Source organism: Dermacentor variabilis, unplaced genomic scaffold (assembly GCF_050947875.1).
Source record: "Dermacentor variabilis isolate Ectoservices unplaced genomic scaffold, ASM5094787v1 scaffold_12, whole genome shotgun sequence".
In the NCBI taxonomy this organism is placed as follows: Eukaryota; Metazoa; Arthropoda; class Arachnida; order Ixodida; family Ixodidae; genus Dermacentor; species Dermacentor variabilis.
In genome coordinates, this window is record NW_027460280.1 from 22,082,807 (window position 1) to 22,095,274 (window position 12,468).

At 46.2% G+C, this 12,468-nt stretch overlaps 1 protein-coding gene across 2 annotated transcripts in view; it reads right to left on the reverse strand.

Annotated features, from left to right (window-relative positions):
- The window catches only part of LOC142566219 (putative sodium/potassium/calcium exchanger CG1090), a 171,548-nt gene that overhangs the window by 130,898 nt on the left and 28,182 nt on the right, over window positions 1-12,468 (reverse strand). For both annotated transcript variants that reach the window (XM_075677059.1, XM_075677058.1), the window contains exon 2: window positions 11,069-11,169. In XM_075677059.1, coding sequence (XP_075533174.1) covers window positions 11,069-11,169 — 101 coding nt within the window. The remainder of the gene's footprint in view (window positions 1-11,068; window positions 11,170-12,468) is intronic.

Genomic DNA, 12,468 nt, shown 5'->3' on the forward strand with positions numbered 1-12,468 from the left:
TAGCAATATTTCTCAGTTACCTAATAAGAAAATTTTCTATTTAAAGGGACACTAAAGGTTACCAGATAGTCAAGTTAAAGTGGTAGAGCAATGTTCTAGAATGTCTAAGGCGTCAATGTAATCGCAAACAGAGCTTTAGTAACCGAGAAATTGAGGTACATGCATGACACGATTTGAGACCCCCCAGCGACATTCCGGTACTAGCCCGATGACTAAAGCACTCCTCATAATTTGTGTTACTAATGCTCAACTGCTCATATTGAAAATACCATTTCATTCGATTATAAGACGGAAGAAAATGCTTCTTGTCTACGTCTATTCGATTCTAAGAAAAAAATATTTTCACGTTACCCTTCTGTAGTATGGGTGGTCGAAAGGTTTCGTTTTCGCTCGGCTCTGCGCCGCGCACGCTTTGGAGTTTCAGTAGTTTCGTTATCGCGTCGTGCTGTGCGGGTTCTGCTGGCTCGCGAAACTTTCATTTCGAACAAGCAGTGAGAATGCCACGTCCTTGTGATGTGGGAAGCCCTCGTTGCTTTCCCGCTCCGGAGAGCCAGTGTCGAGGCCGCCGTCGTAGTACGCAACGACGCCGGCAGCGCGAGCCCTCAGCAGCAGGTCGCGCTCGTCAGTGCTCAAATCGCTGAAGTTGAGCCCAGCATCGCGAGCCAATTTGTCGTTGTCAGGGTCCATTGCGAAGAGCGTCGAAGTTTGCGTCATAGAATAAAGTACCAGCTTATGGTCGCACGTTTCTCCTTCCGCTGGTCACCATACTCCCGCTTTCGCTCTGCTGTCGGCTCTGTCTTGGCTCGGTTTCTGGCCGCGCGTTTGCGTTTTGCGCGGACGCCGTTCTACTCACCGATGGCGCAACGTCACTATGAGACCATGATGTCAGTACTCCTCGATCGGAGGGCAGGCAATTTGAACTGCGCTAGAGGTACGCGGACGCTTCAGAACGCATTTTCTCTTAAAATAAGTCTCTCCTTGGCACGAAACAAGCGTTTCGAGGTTTCTGGGATGGTATTTCAACAGTCCACGTTCACTTAATAGTAACCTTTAGTGTCCCTTTAAACAGAGAATCACGGCGTGGAGGAGGTGTTTTCCTGTTTGTAAATGAGTCTATATCATGTGATCTATCTGGTCACTTTTCGTGTACAAATGAAAATATTGAGGTGCTATGTGTGGAAACCAATCATACGTTATTTGCTGTTTGTTACCGACCACCTGATGGCAGTTTGAATGCTTTTTTCATGTTTATGGATAATCTGTTGTCATTTGCCAGTGAAAACCGAAAATGTGTGGTTATTGGTGGAGACACGAATATTGATATGGGTTCTGAAAACGCAACGACGCACGAGTTTGTAAACACATTTGTCCAGAACGGTTGCATTAATGCCATAGAATCAGCAACTACGGTTACAGCTACAAGTGAAACTACGCTTGATCTCCTTTTTGACAAGTTATCATCCTTCATGTATTAGCAATTGTGTTTTGGCGCATTGCATGGGTGATCACATGCCAATTTGTATGTACGTTGAAAGTGCACATATCGCGATACGTAGCAACGCATCTGACATATTTTATCAGGACATTTCTGAACAAGCGCTGCAAGCATTTCAGGCAGAATTAAGTGAGGTAAGCTGGGATAATATCCTTCAGGAAAATAATGCGGAAGTGGCTTACACTAAGTTTATCACAATGTTTGTTGATGTGTATTCAAAACACTTCCTCCGCAAAAAAAGTAAACATAAAAATTTCAGAAAGCCTTGGCTAACAAAATACCTGTTTAAGAAAATAAAGAAGCGTGACCAGCTTTATGGCAAATTTGTAAAATACCGTGACCCTGCTGACCTGAAGGCTTTTAAAAAGTATAGAAATAAACTAACCAAAGAGTTATGAAAAGCAAAAGAAGCATATTATTTCCAGATGTTTTCTTCTTGCTCTCAGAGCCATAAACTTTGGAATAACCTGAATTTTGTATTGGGGCGACAAAGAAGGAGCGAGTCTATAGAACAAATTGCTTACAAAGGACAGAAGTTATCACGGCAAGAAATGGTCGAACAGTTTAATAAACATTTTGTGTATCGCGATACCTATGTTACTTCTGCAAAACTTCCTGACCTTACTTTCCCTCCAAATCAAAACACGCTCTTTTTCCAGCCTACAGATGTTCATGAAGTGCATAGAGTATTTTCTAGTTTTAAAAACTCGTCATGCATTGATCCTGATGGGATACAAATAACACCCGTAAAATTTGTGCTACATAAAATCACTGAGCTACTTGCACACATATACAACTTACGCATCTAAACTGGTGTTTTTCCTGCAAAGATCAAGAGTGCGAGAGTAACAGTACTTCATAAGAAAGACAACAGGCTAGACATAAATAATTACCGGCCCATATCTGTTCTCCTTATCTTTTACAAAGCTTTAGCGAAAATAATATTTGTACGTTTAAACTCATTCTGTAATAAGCACAACTTAATTAGCGAATCTCAGTATGGGTTTCAAAAAGACAAGTTTACAGAGAGCCCTACTGCATCATAAAGAATATATCCTTACCAATTTCGAAAACAAGCTCATAACTCTCGGTTTATCTGTAGATTTTAGTAAAGCGTTCGATTATATTAGCCACAATATTCTTTTTCATAAGCTCAATCGTTATGGAGTTAGAGGACTTCCTCTTGAATTTATCAAGTCGTATTTTCAAAATAGACGCCAACATGTACAGATAAATAATTTCAGGTCCCAAGAGAGGTTTATACTTTCTGGAGTACCTGAAGGCAGCATTCTAGGTCCTTTGCTTTTTAATCTATATGTTAACGATATTGTAAATATTCATTTCAATGTAAAATTTTTAATTTACGCAGACGACACCAATATATTTCTAACATCACGTTCTTATACCGAGCTTTTTACATCAAATGAAGTGCTCCTGACACTTAGTACATGGTCTAAGCAAAACGGTTTATGTGTCAACCCAACCAAAACGAAAGCTATAATTTTTCGTGCAAAAGGAAGCACCTCCAGTTTACTACATGGCATAGCCTATAATAATGCTCCGATTGAATTTGTAGAACGCATCAAAATTCTAGGCGTGTATTTTTCTTCATCGCTGCTATGGAATGACCATGTAAACTTTGTATCGCAAAAACTGAGTCAAATAACAGGTATAATAAGCCGTAACCGTTACCTTCTTCCTACATCAGTTAAAGTACTATTATACAACGCCTTATTCGCCTCTCATCTCAATTATTGTCACCTCGTATGGGGCACTACAACTGATACGAATTTAAACAAATTATTTTTATTACGGAAAAGGATAGTACGCGTCCTAGCAAATGTTCCGTATGATTCACACACCGAGCATTTATTTGACAAGTTTAAAATTATCACAGCTCACGAAATCTATAGGCGTCGACTTTTGCAGAAGTTTTATTACATGAACAGGAAAAACGATCTATCCCTTGTTAAATTATCATGCTTAGAAGAACGTGTCCCCTCACGTTTCACAAGAAACACAGAACCCTGGACTGTGCACCATTTTAGGACTAATTACAGCTCACAAATGCTAAAAAACAACTTACCAAGGCTTTTAAATGCTTACAACAAATCTGGCATTGATATATGTGCCCTTACCCCATCAGAATTTTCTCGACTAATTCAGTGTGACTAATATTAATGTTTATATGGCCAGCTATTTTCAGAAGTGCAGATTAGATGAGTTTACAGCTTTTTGTTCACATTTATATTACATATATGCGTGTATATAGGTCTTCTTTTTTTTCATCTGTCATATGTGAAACGTTTTGTGACTTCATTACGCGCAACTACTCACTTTTCACTGAGCGCTTCTCATGCATTCTTGCAAAACTGTGTATTTTTGTATTGTCAAAAACACGCGGCAGCTCCGCGCTGCCCATGTCTTGTGGTCACAGGGGGCAGGGTGTTTTTTCAAGCTGCACTTGCAGCTTTTCTTCCCTGTCTCGCCCAATCTGTTGGAAATAAAGATATATTCAAAATATAGACCAAAACAAACATTTCATCATTTCAGAAGACGTCTTTCGTTTTCTTTATGAAATTGCACCTGTCGGATTCGGCGGAGTCGTGTAAAAGTCGTTCGCAATCATTTTTACTAAATAATGAAACGATTCCACGCCAAGGCCACGCGTGGTTCAGCAGAAGCGAAAAAAATAAATGCCGCGCCGAAAGCGGAGCCGGCGCGGCGTGTACCAACTGGTGTTCAAAACGCACTCGCCCGAAACCGGAAGATGTTAATACCACGCGCTTGGTGTGCTACGGTCAATTCGGCCGCTGGGCTCTATGGGAGTGTCCGCTCTTGTTGAAATTTCTCTGTCTGCAGTTTGAAATAGGCCACATCTGAGCATGCGCGGTGCCAACGGGGCGCCGGCCTTGCAGTTTTTATCCTTTACCATCGCGGCTGCAACGACTGCGTCGGCCGTGCGCTGTCGACGGTGTAGCGCAAGAAAAAACGCAGCGAATCGTTCTTCTCGGCGCCCAATGCAAGCTATGCTGTAAACTCATTTTTCCGGCAGCAGATTTACACGCACTTGTCAGATGAATAAAATTTCCCGTGGTTTTTCGCGGCTGCTCGGAAGCGGGTGCTTGGCCGCTCCTGAATTTAGCGTTGGGAGCGTGCGCGAGTGGGCCAGCTGCTGCAGCCATGCCTACATATTCTCTATGCGACTTTACTGATGCTGCACTTCAACAATGGCACCGCGCTTGACACTCGATGAAATAAAAGCCATCACGGTGATGGAACGCACGATGACTCAAAGAGCCATATTAAGGCTACAAGGCGTCGATTGGCAACTCAAAGTGCTCCGAGTTTTTACAAGGAAGATAGGCTTGCTGATGCTGCCTGTCGTCGACCAGACAGGGCTACAACCGATGAAGGGGGCCGAATGATCGTAGCAGCGTCTGTTGAAGACCCCTTGCCCGGGAAATTCAGGATATTCTGGGATCGAAGGTTTCCACGCAAACCATACGCCGGAGGCTTCATTCAGCCGTGATAAAAATCAGAATTGCTGCTCACAGGACCCAGCTTGAAAAAATGCGCAGAGATCGGCGCATGGACATCGCTTCCGTTGCCAAAAACTGGACAACTGGCGGGCCATTGTATTCAGCGACGAAGCCACCTTCTGTACACGCCGGGACCACAGGCAACGTGTGTGGCGTCCAGAGAGCAGCCTGTAATATTGGTCTTCCAGCGCGCGTTATGCTGCAAATATTCCTTTAGCGCGCAAAAATTGTCCGCACAATGTTCGAGACAGAGAGATAGAGAGTGAGAATTAGTATGTTCGTTTATGAAAGACAAATATTACATACAGCCATGCTAACAGCGAGACAGATTCTTAGTACTACATAAGGTAACTAATTAAAATTTCACATTAATGACAATATATGTGTTTAGGTTGTATTTGGGTTTGCGAATGAGGAATTATGATGGATACGCCTCTGAACAAGAGTACTGTAGCAACGTTAATTAAATGCTTGGCATTCTTCCAATGCCGCGGTTTATCAGTGCTGAAGGCAAGTTTTAATTTTTTTATTAACCGAGTACGCTTTATCACGAAGAGATGACGAAATATAAGTCTGGAATGTTAGCTCCAGTGGGCCCACGTCAGTCACCGTGTGGGGAGCAGTGAGTTATCAAGGCCTAGGACCGCTCCACAGGCTTAAATGACGGATGACGGTAGTAGCCTACGCGGAAGTAATAGAAGCGGTGCTTTTAACTTATGTACTGGACTCTACCACTTTCAGCAGGATGGGGCGTCCGTCCACACAGCCACTAAAGTTTGAGAGCTTCTTGACAGCCTCGCCGTAATGCCCTTAGACTGGCCTGCCAGAAGTTCGGACCTCAATATTATTGAAAATGTATAGGGTATGATAAAATATCGCCAAACAGCCTGGCCTGACAAGACGCAATTCACACGATCTGTGGGGGCGCTGTTAAAAAGGAGTCTGCGGAATGACCCAACTCGTGTGGACCACCTTTACAAGTCTCTCCCTGCGAGAATTCAGAGCGTACAGCTGTCTGGTGGAGCTGCAACGGAATATTAGTTTGCCTCACTGCAACCTTCTGCGGCAGCAATGATAAACACTATGACGAGGGTTCTGCAGTGTAGTCGCCTCTTCCTCGAACTTTGCAGTACTGTGAGCATTGACAATGTTCGCTCACGAAACGCACAAGGAAATGCTTCCGCTTACCACTCATGTATGTTGTGCTTACACTTGACAACGTTTTTGAGGTACCTACATGTGTTGATTTCAATAAATCGCCTAAGTTCAGGATATCTAGGCAGAATTTTTCTGTATGTGCGATCGAAACCTACAATTATTTGCAATTAACGCATCGTTGGCTAGTTAGAGACCAATAAACGATCAAAGTAGGTTGGTAAAATTCACTCCTAACAGACGGCAATAAGCGCAATGCGCTGTGAAAAATACACGGCGCGATGCGCGAGATATGTGTGCGACGCAATAGCGGTGTGATGATACCGCGAACTGAGAATAAGCCTGCAGTATAAGGGCTCCGAGACGGGCGAATCCACGCGTTTCTTTCTTTCTTTTTTTTTCTTTTCGGCGCTACACCATTGACAGCGCTTCTGACGGCCAAAGCAGTTGTTGCAGCCGCGGCGATAGACATGGTGAGAAAATGCTGGCACCTCATTGGTGCCGCGCAAGCTCTGATGTGGCCTATCTCAACCTGTAGATGTCGCTCGTGCAATCGCGAGCGCGACGCTCCGATGTTCTAGACATGAGCGTTTACCTCTGCACACAGAGGTGGCCACAACACTTGGCTCCCAGCCAGACCATGCTAGACGCTTGCAGAATGCGTTCTACTCGCACCCAAGACATATGCGTGGGTACAAAGCCTGTTTTCAGTCGTTTAGAAGACAGAATTTTCGAGTTGCAAGTTACTGGTTTTTGAGCTCCTCGACCTTATCTTTGCCGCGTTCAGCCAGCGCAAGCAGCACACTTCCGTGTTATCCCTCTCGGCAATCACTCGTCGCGTTTTTGACAAGGGTGAGTACCGAAAGGCAGTGGCGTCGCAACACGGGGGGGGGGGGGAGGGGGGGGAGACCGTGGGGCCGTGGGCCCCGGGTGCAAGAGGCCAGTGGGGTGGGGGGGGGGGGTGTCATATACGCCTGAAGACACCCCTCTTTCCGCCGGCTTGACCGGGCGCAAGTTGCGAAGAATGCTCCGGCATCCAGTAGCCCGAGCTCATGCACCCGATGCGTTGCGCCGCAGAATTGTCGGCTGCAGATCTATCAACACCCCACGAAATAATTGCACGAATGCGCGGGCTAAAAAAAAAAATTAATTCGCGAAATGGTCGCTAAACTACTCGCCTTAGCGGAACGTTTAATGTGGGGTGCGCTCATGCTGTGCGTTCATGCTGGGAGCAGGAGTCGCTAAACATACAGTGAGGCGTTGTAAGGCGTTGGGGCTCTTGGGTCCCTCTTCCGTTCAGAACGCGCAGCGAAGGCGAACAAAGCAGCAAGAGCGCGTTCAACCAGCACGCCCGGCGCTCGCGTTTACGGCGAAGCGTTCGTTGAGAGCGACGTTGCATAAGTGGGGCCGTCAAAAGTCGCGAATGGGATTCTCTGGATCGTCTTCAGACTCGGTTCGGCCGAAGAGTTTGGCGGCTTATGACTCGACAGGCTGTAATCGCGGGCCCGCCGCGATATCCGGCTCGCTTTTACTTCCCCTCTCCCGCTCGCTCCGAGAAGTCGCTGCGAAACCTGCCGTTATGTTTCACGCGTTCCTTCTTACCCTCGAAAGTTTCAGAAAACTGTTGTTGTTGTGTGACTTCATGTCACAAGTACAGTGTCCGTATCAGCCGCACAGAATTTTATTTTTTTTTAAAAAGTGAATTTTGTAAGGATATTTCCCGATCGAGATTCTATGAAGTTATGTCTTTTTGTGATTACGAGGAACTCGGTAGCGCGAAAAATATGGCAGATAAGTAATAACTATATCCTTAATAATCCCGTAATTAGTACTTATAGAGGAAGCACTTCAATTCGAGAATTGAGGACTCAAAGTCATATTATTAACTCAACAAAAACTTCTTAAACAAAATCGTTTTGGGTGCTACAACCTCCAGTAAATCCGTCACAAACTTCGCCTCGAAAGATTCAATCAGCGCGAAACTAACTGGGTCAGAAAGGCCAAGCTGCTTTTCGCTAACAGCGTCAGAACCCTGGATGCGGCGAGCGTGCCCTAAAACAGCCGAAATAAGTTACAATAATGTAGGGGCCCACAGAAATCGTCGCAAACATGTCGCAGTACGATACAGTACACGCCAAACTAACTGCGCCACAACAGCCGAGCTGGTTTTCGCTAACTGCGTCACAATGCTCGGTCCCGCGCCGTAAGCCTAAATTGCTTGGAATACAGGGCAGACTAGCACACAATATTTGTTGGGCTGCTGAGCACGAAGTCGCGGGATCGAATCTCGGCCACGGCGTCCGCATTTCGATGGGGGCGAAATGCGAAAACACCCGTGTACTTAGATTTAGGTGCACGTTAAAGAACCCCAGGTGGTCGAAATTTCCGGAGTCCCACTACGGCGTGCCTCATAATCAGAATGTGTTTTTGGCACGTAGAACCCCATAATTTAAATTTAACAATATTTCTCACCTTGCCGTAGCCCAATAGCACAGTGGTGCCGTGTCGAAGTGCAGAAGGAACGCAAGAATACGCTGAAAGCCCAATAAACCAGGCTACATCCCACCCCCCCCCCCCCTCAAAAAAAAAATAAGATAAGACAGACGAGTAACCGAACAGGCGAACTCTATAGCATGCTCAGCCGGCCTGTCATTGGCTGGTCGCTAGGTAACGGAAGAAAAATAAGTCGCAAAGTATAAGTTCGGTTGTACGAAAATCTTTTTCAGTTTTAGCGAGAGAGAATAAAAAATCAAACGTTGTCAGATTCGTTTCACATTCTTTTTCCTCCAATGCTCGCATCAGCTAACAGCTGGAATCAATACTAGCGTGACGTATTTCCTGTTGCCAGTTTTCGCCGAATGTCCGCCCTTGACGAATTTCTTTCTCTATGGTTAAACGTTAAACGTGCTACTTACGGCGGGGACGCTTCACGCCTGGGGAAACTTGCATCATCACCGTCGGCATCAGGGGATCGTGGCGGCGCTGCAGGTTATATGGCACCGCGTTCCCTTATCCGAATGCCAATGCACGTTTTGTTTTTTTTTTCTCGATAATTGCGTTCATCATCATCATCATCATCAGCCTGGTTACGCCCACTGCAGGGGAAAGGCCTCTCCCATACTTCTCCAACAACCCCGGTCATGTACTAATTGTGGCCATGCCATGCCTGCAAACTTCTTAATCTCATCCGCCCACCTAACTTTCTGCCGCCCCCTGCTACGCTTCCCTTCCCTCGGGATCCAGTCCGTAACCCTTAATGACCATCGGTTATCTTCCCTCCTCATTACATGTCCTGCCTATGCCCATTTCTTTTTCTTGATTTCAACTAAGATGTCATTAACTCGCGTTTGCTATCTCACCCAATCTGCTCTTTTCTTATCCCTTAACGTTACACACCTATCATTCTTCTTTCCATAGCTCGTTGCGTCGTCCTCAATTTGAGTAGAACCCTTTTCGTAAGCCTCCAGGTTTCTGCCCCGTAGGTGAGTACTGGTAAGACACAGCTATTATATACTTTTCTCTTGAGGGATAATGGCAACTTGCTGTTCATGATCTGAGAATGCCTGCCGAACGCACCCCCGCCCATTCTTATTCTTCTGATTATTTCCGTCTCATGATCCGGATCCGCCGTCACTACCTGCCCTAAGTAGATGTATTCCCTTACGACTTCCAGTGCCTCGCTGTCTATTGTAAATTGCTGTTCTCTTCCGAGACTTTTAAGCATTACTTTAGTTTTCTGCAGATTAATTTTTAGACCCACTCTTCTGCTTTGCCTCTCCAGGTCAGTGAGCATGCATTGCAATTGGTCCCCTGAGTTACTAAGCAAGGCAATATCATCAGCGAATCGCAAGTTACTAAGGTATTCTCCATTAACTTTTATCCCCAATTCTTCCCAATCCAGGTCTCCGAATACCTCCTGTAAACACGCTGTGAATAGCATTGGAGATATCGTATCTCCTTGCTGACGCCTTTCTTTATTGGGATTTTGTTGCTTGCTTTATGGAGGACTACGGTGGCTGTGGAGCCGCTATAGATATCTTTCAGTATCTTTACATACGGCTCGTCTACACCCTGATTCCGTAATGCCTCTATGACTGCTGAGGTTTCGACAGAATCAAACGCTTTCTCGTAATCAATGAAAGCTATATATAAGGGTTGGTTATATTCCGCACATTTCTCTATCACCTGATTGATAGTGTGAATACGATCTATTGTTGAGTAGCCTTTACGGAATCCTGCCTGGTCCTTTGCTTGACAGAAGTCTAAGGTGTTCCTGATTCTATTTGCGATTACCTTAGTAAATAGTTTGTAGGCAACGGACAGTAAGCTGATCGGTCTATAATTTTTCAAATCTTTGGCGTCCCCTTTCTTATGGATTAGGATTATGTTAGCGTTCTTCCAAGATTGCGGTACGCTCGAGGTCATGAGGCATTGCGTATACAGGGTGGCCAGTTTCTCTAGAACAATCTGTCCACCATCCTTCAACAAATCTGCTGTTACCTGATCCTCCCCAGCTGCCTTCCCCCTTTGCATATCTCCCAAGGCTTTCTTTACTTCTTCCGGCGTTACCTTTGGGATTTCGAATTCCACTGGACTAATTTCTCTTCCATTATCGTCGAGGGTGCCACTGGTACAGTATAAATCTCTATAGAACTCCTCAGCCACTTGAACTATCTCATCCATATTAGTAATGATATTGCCGGCTTTGTCTCTTATTGCGTTAGCACTCTTCAATGCTCACTTGCGTGTCGACTCGCAACAAGGCAAACAAGCAGGCGGACAGAGCGAAGTTAACGAAGAGGAACGCGAGCTGTTAAAGCCTGTGCGCTGGCAAAACTGGATTAGAGCCCAAGTCTACACAGGGCACGGCACTTGCCTTGGCCACCATGATGGCGATTATGGAGGCGGCTATGGCGGGAACCGAGCTGGCCGCCGCCATGAACGTCGCACCAGCCACGTCCGGGTCCACGTGCAGCACTGCAATGGTATGATTATCATGCATGGCGGTGTAGCACTGCAGTGGGATGATTATCATGCATGGCGGCACCGGATACCTCGTGTCGTTATTGTTGTTGTTGTTGTTCTAACAATTATATGGGCACTCAGCTGCATTTCTTCCCTCGTGGTCACCGTCGCCATGATGTTCAGTATAAAGTCCAAAGACGTTCTACACCGGCGGCTGCTGCATATGGTGCGGCCGCGCGCGCCCTATCATGAAAGCAATCTATGATGGAGACAGTGTACCGACCGCTGATAGCTTCGTGTGTACTGTGTTTTCACCGCTTAGTTCGCACTGAAGCGAGAGGCAACGCGAAGGTCCATTCGCTCGCTGCTGCTGCGGCACTTCCTCACGCCAGCGTTTTAACAGCGAGTGTCCGCGGTCATCGAGTGAGTTGTGTTCATGAGTGCCTGTGCGCGCGTGATATTACGCTTGTTAATTTATTTAATAAGTGAATGTTTACAAGTTTATACGGCCAATAATTCTGCTATGCTTACTTTGTATAGCTGTCTACTAATTTTCTCTCCCGATCGATGCTTCACCTTTCAGGTGAAACTGCGGCTTTTAAGCGAGGCTGTTAAGGGCTAGTTCCTCCAGTGGTGCGATATTGTAGGAATTCTATTACTTTTTTGTGCCTTTCCCGTCCATCACCGCGCTGTCATTGGTCGGAAATGACCGCGCCGAGCTCATTGTGTCTGTCAATCACGCGATGTCAGGAACCCGCAAAAACCTGAAACGCCAAAGTGACGCTGACGCACTCATTGTGCGTCATCGGAATAGAAATAGAAAATAGGAATAGAAAATGGCTGCCCCTCTCATCGCTATGGCGGTGGCTCTTTGCCGTCGCTGACGTGGACACGGAAAGCTAGACGACGCGTTTGACGTGCCGGATGACCAATTTCGACGTCATTTTCATATCTCGAAGGAAACGGTGCCGTTGTTGTGCGAGGAGCTGGCGGGGGAGCTAGAAGCGGTGCGAGCGACGGGACTGTCGTTGGAGCGGAGGTGTGTGCGCTGCGCTTCTTCGCCACCGGGAGCTTCCAAACGTCCGTAGGGAGCGACGAGACGATCCATGTGTCGCAGCCTACTCTGAGCATGTGCGAGCGACGCATGGCAGAGGCTGTCGTAAACGCGGGGGCTCGCAACAAGTGGGTCCATTTTCCGAAGACGGCAGAGGAAAAGGCAGCCGTGAAGGAGGGTTTCCTTCGGCGCGGTGCTGTTACCGGCGTTATCGGATGCGTGGACGGCAGCCTCAATAGCCATTGTCGCAGCCAAGG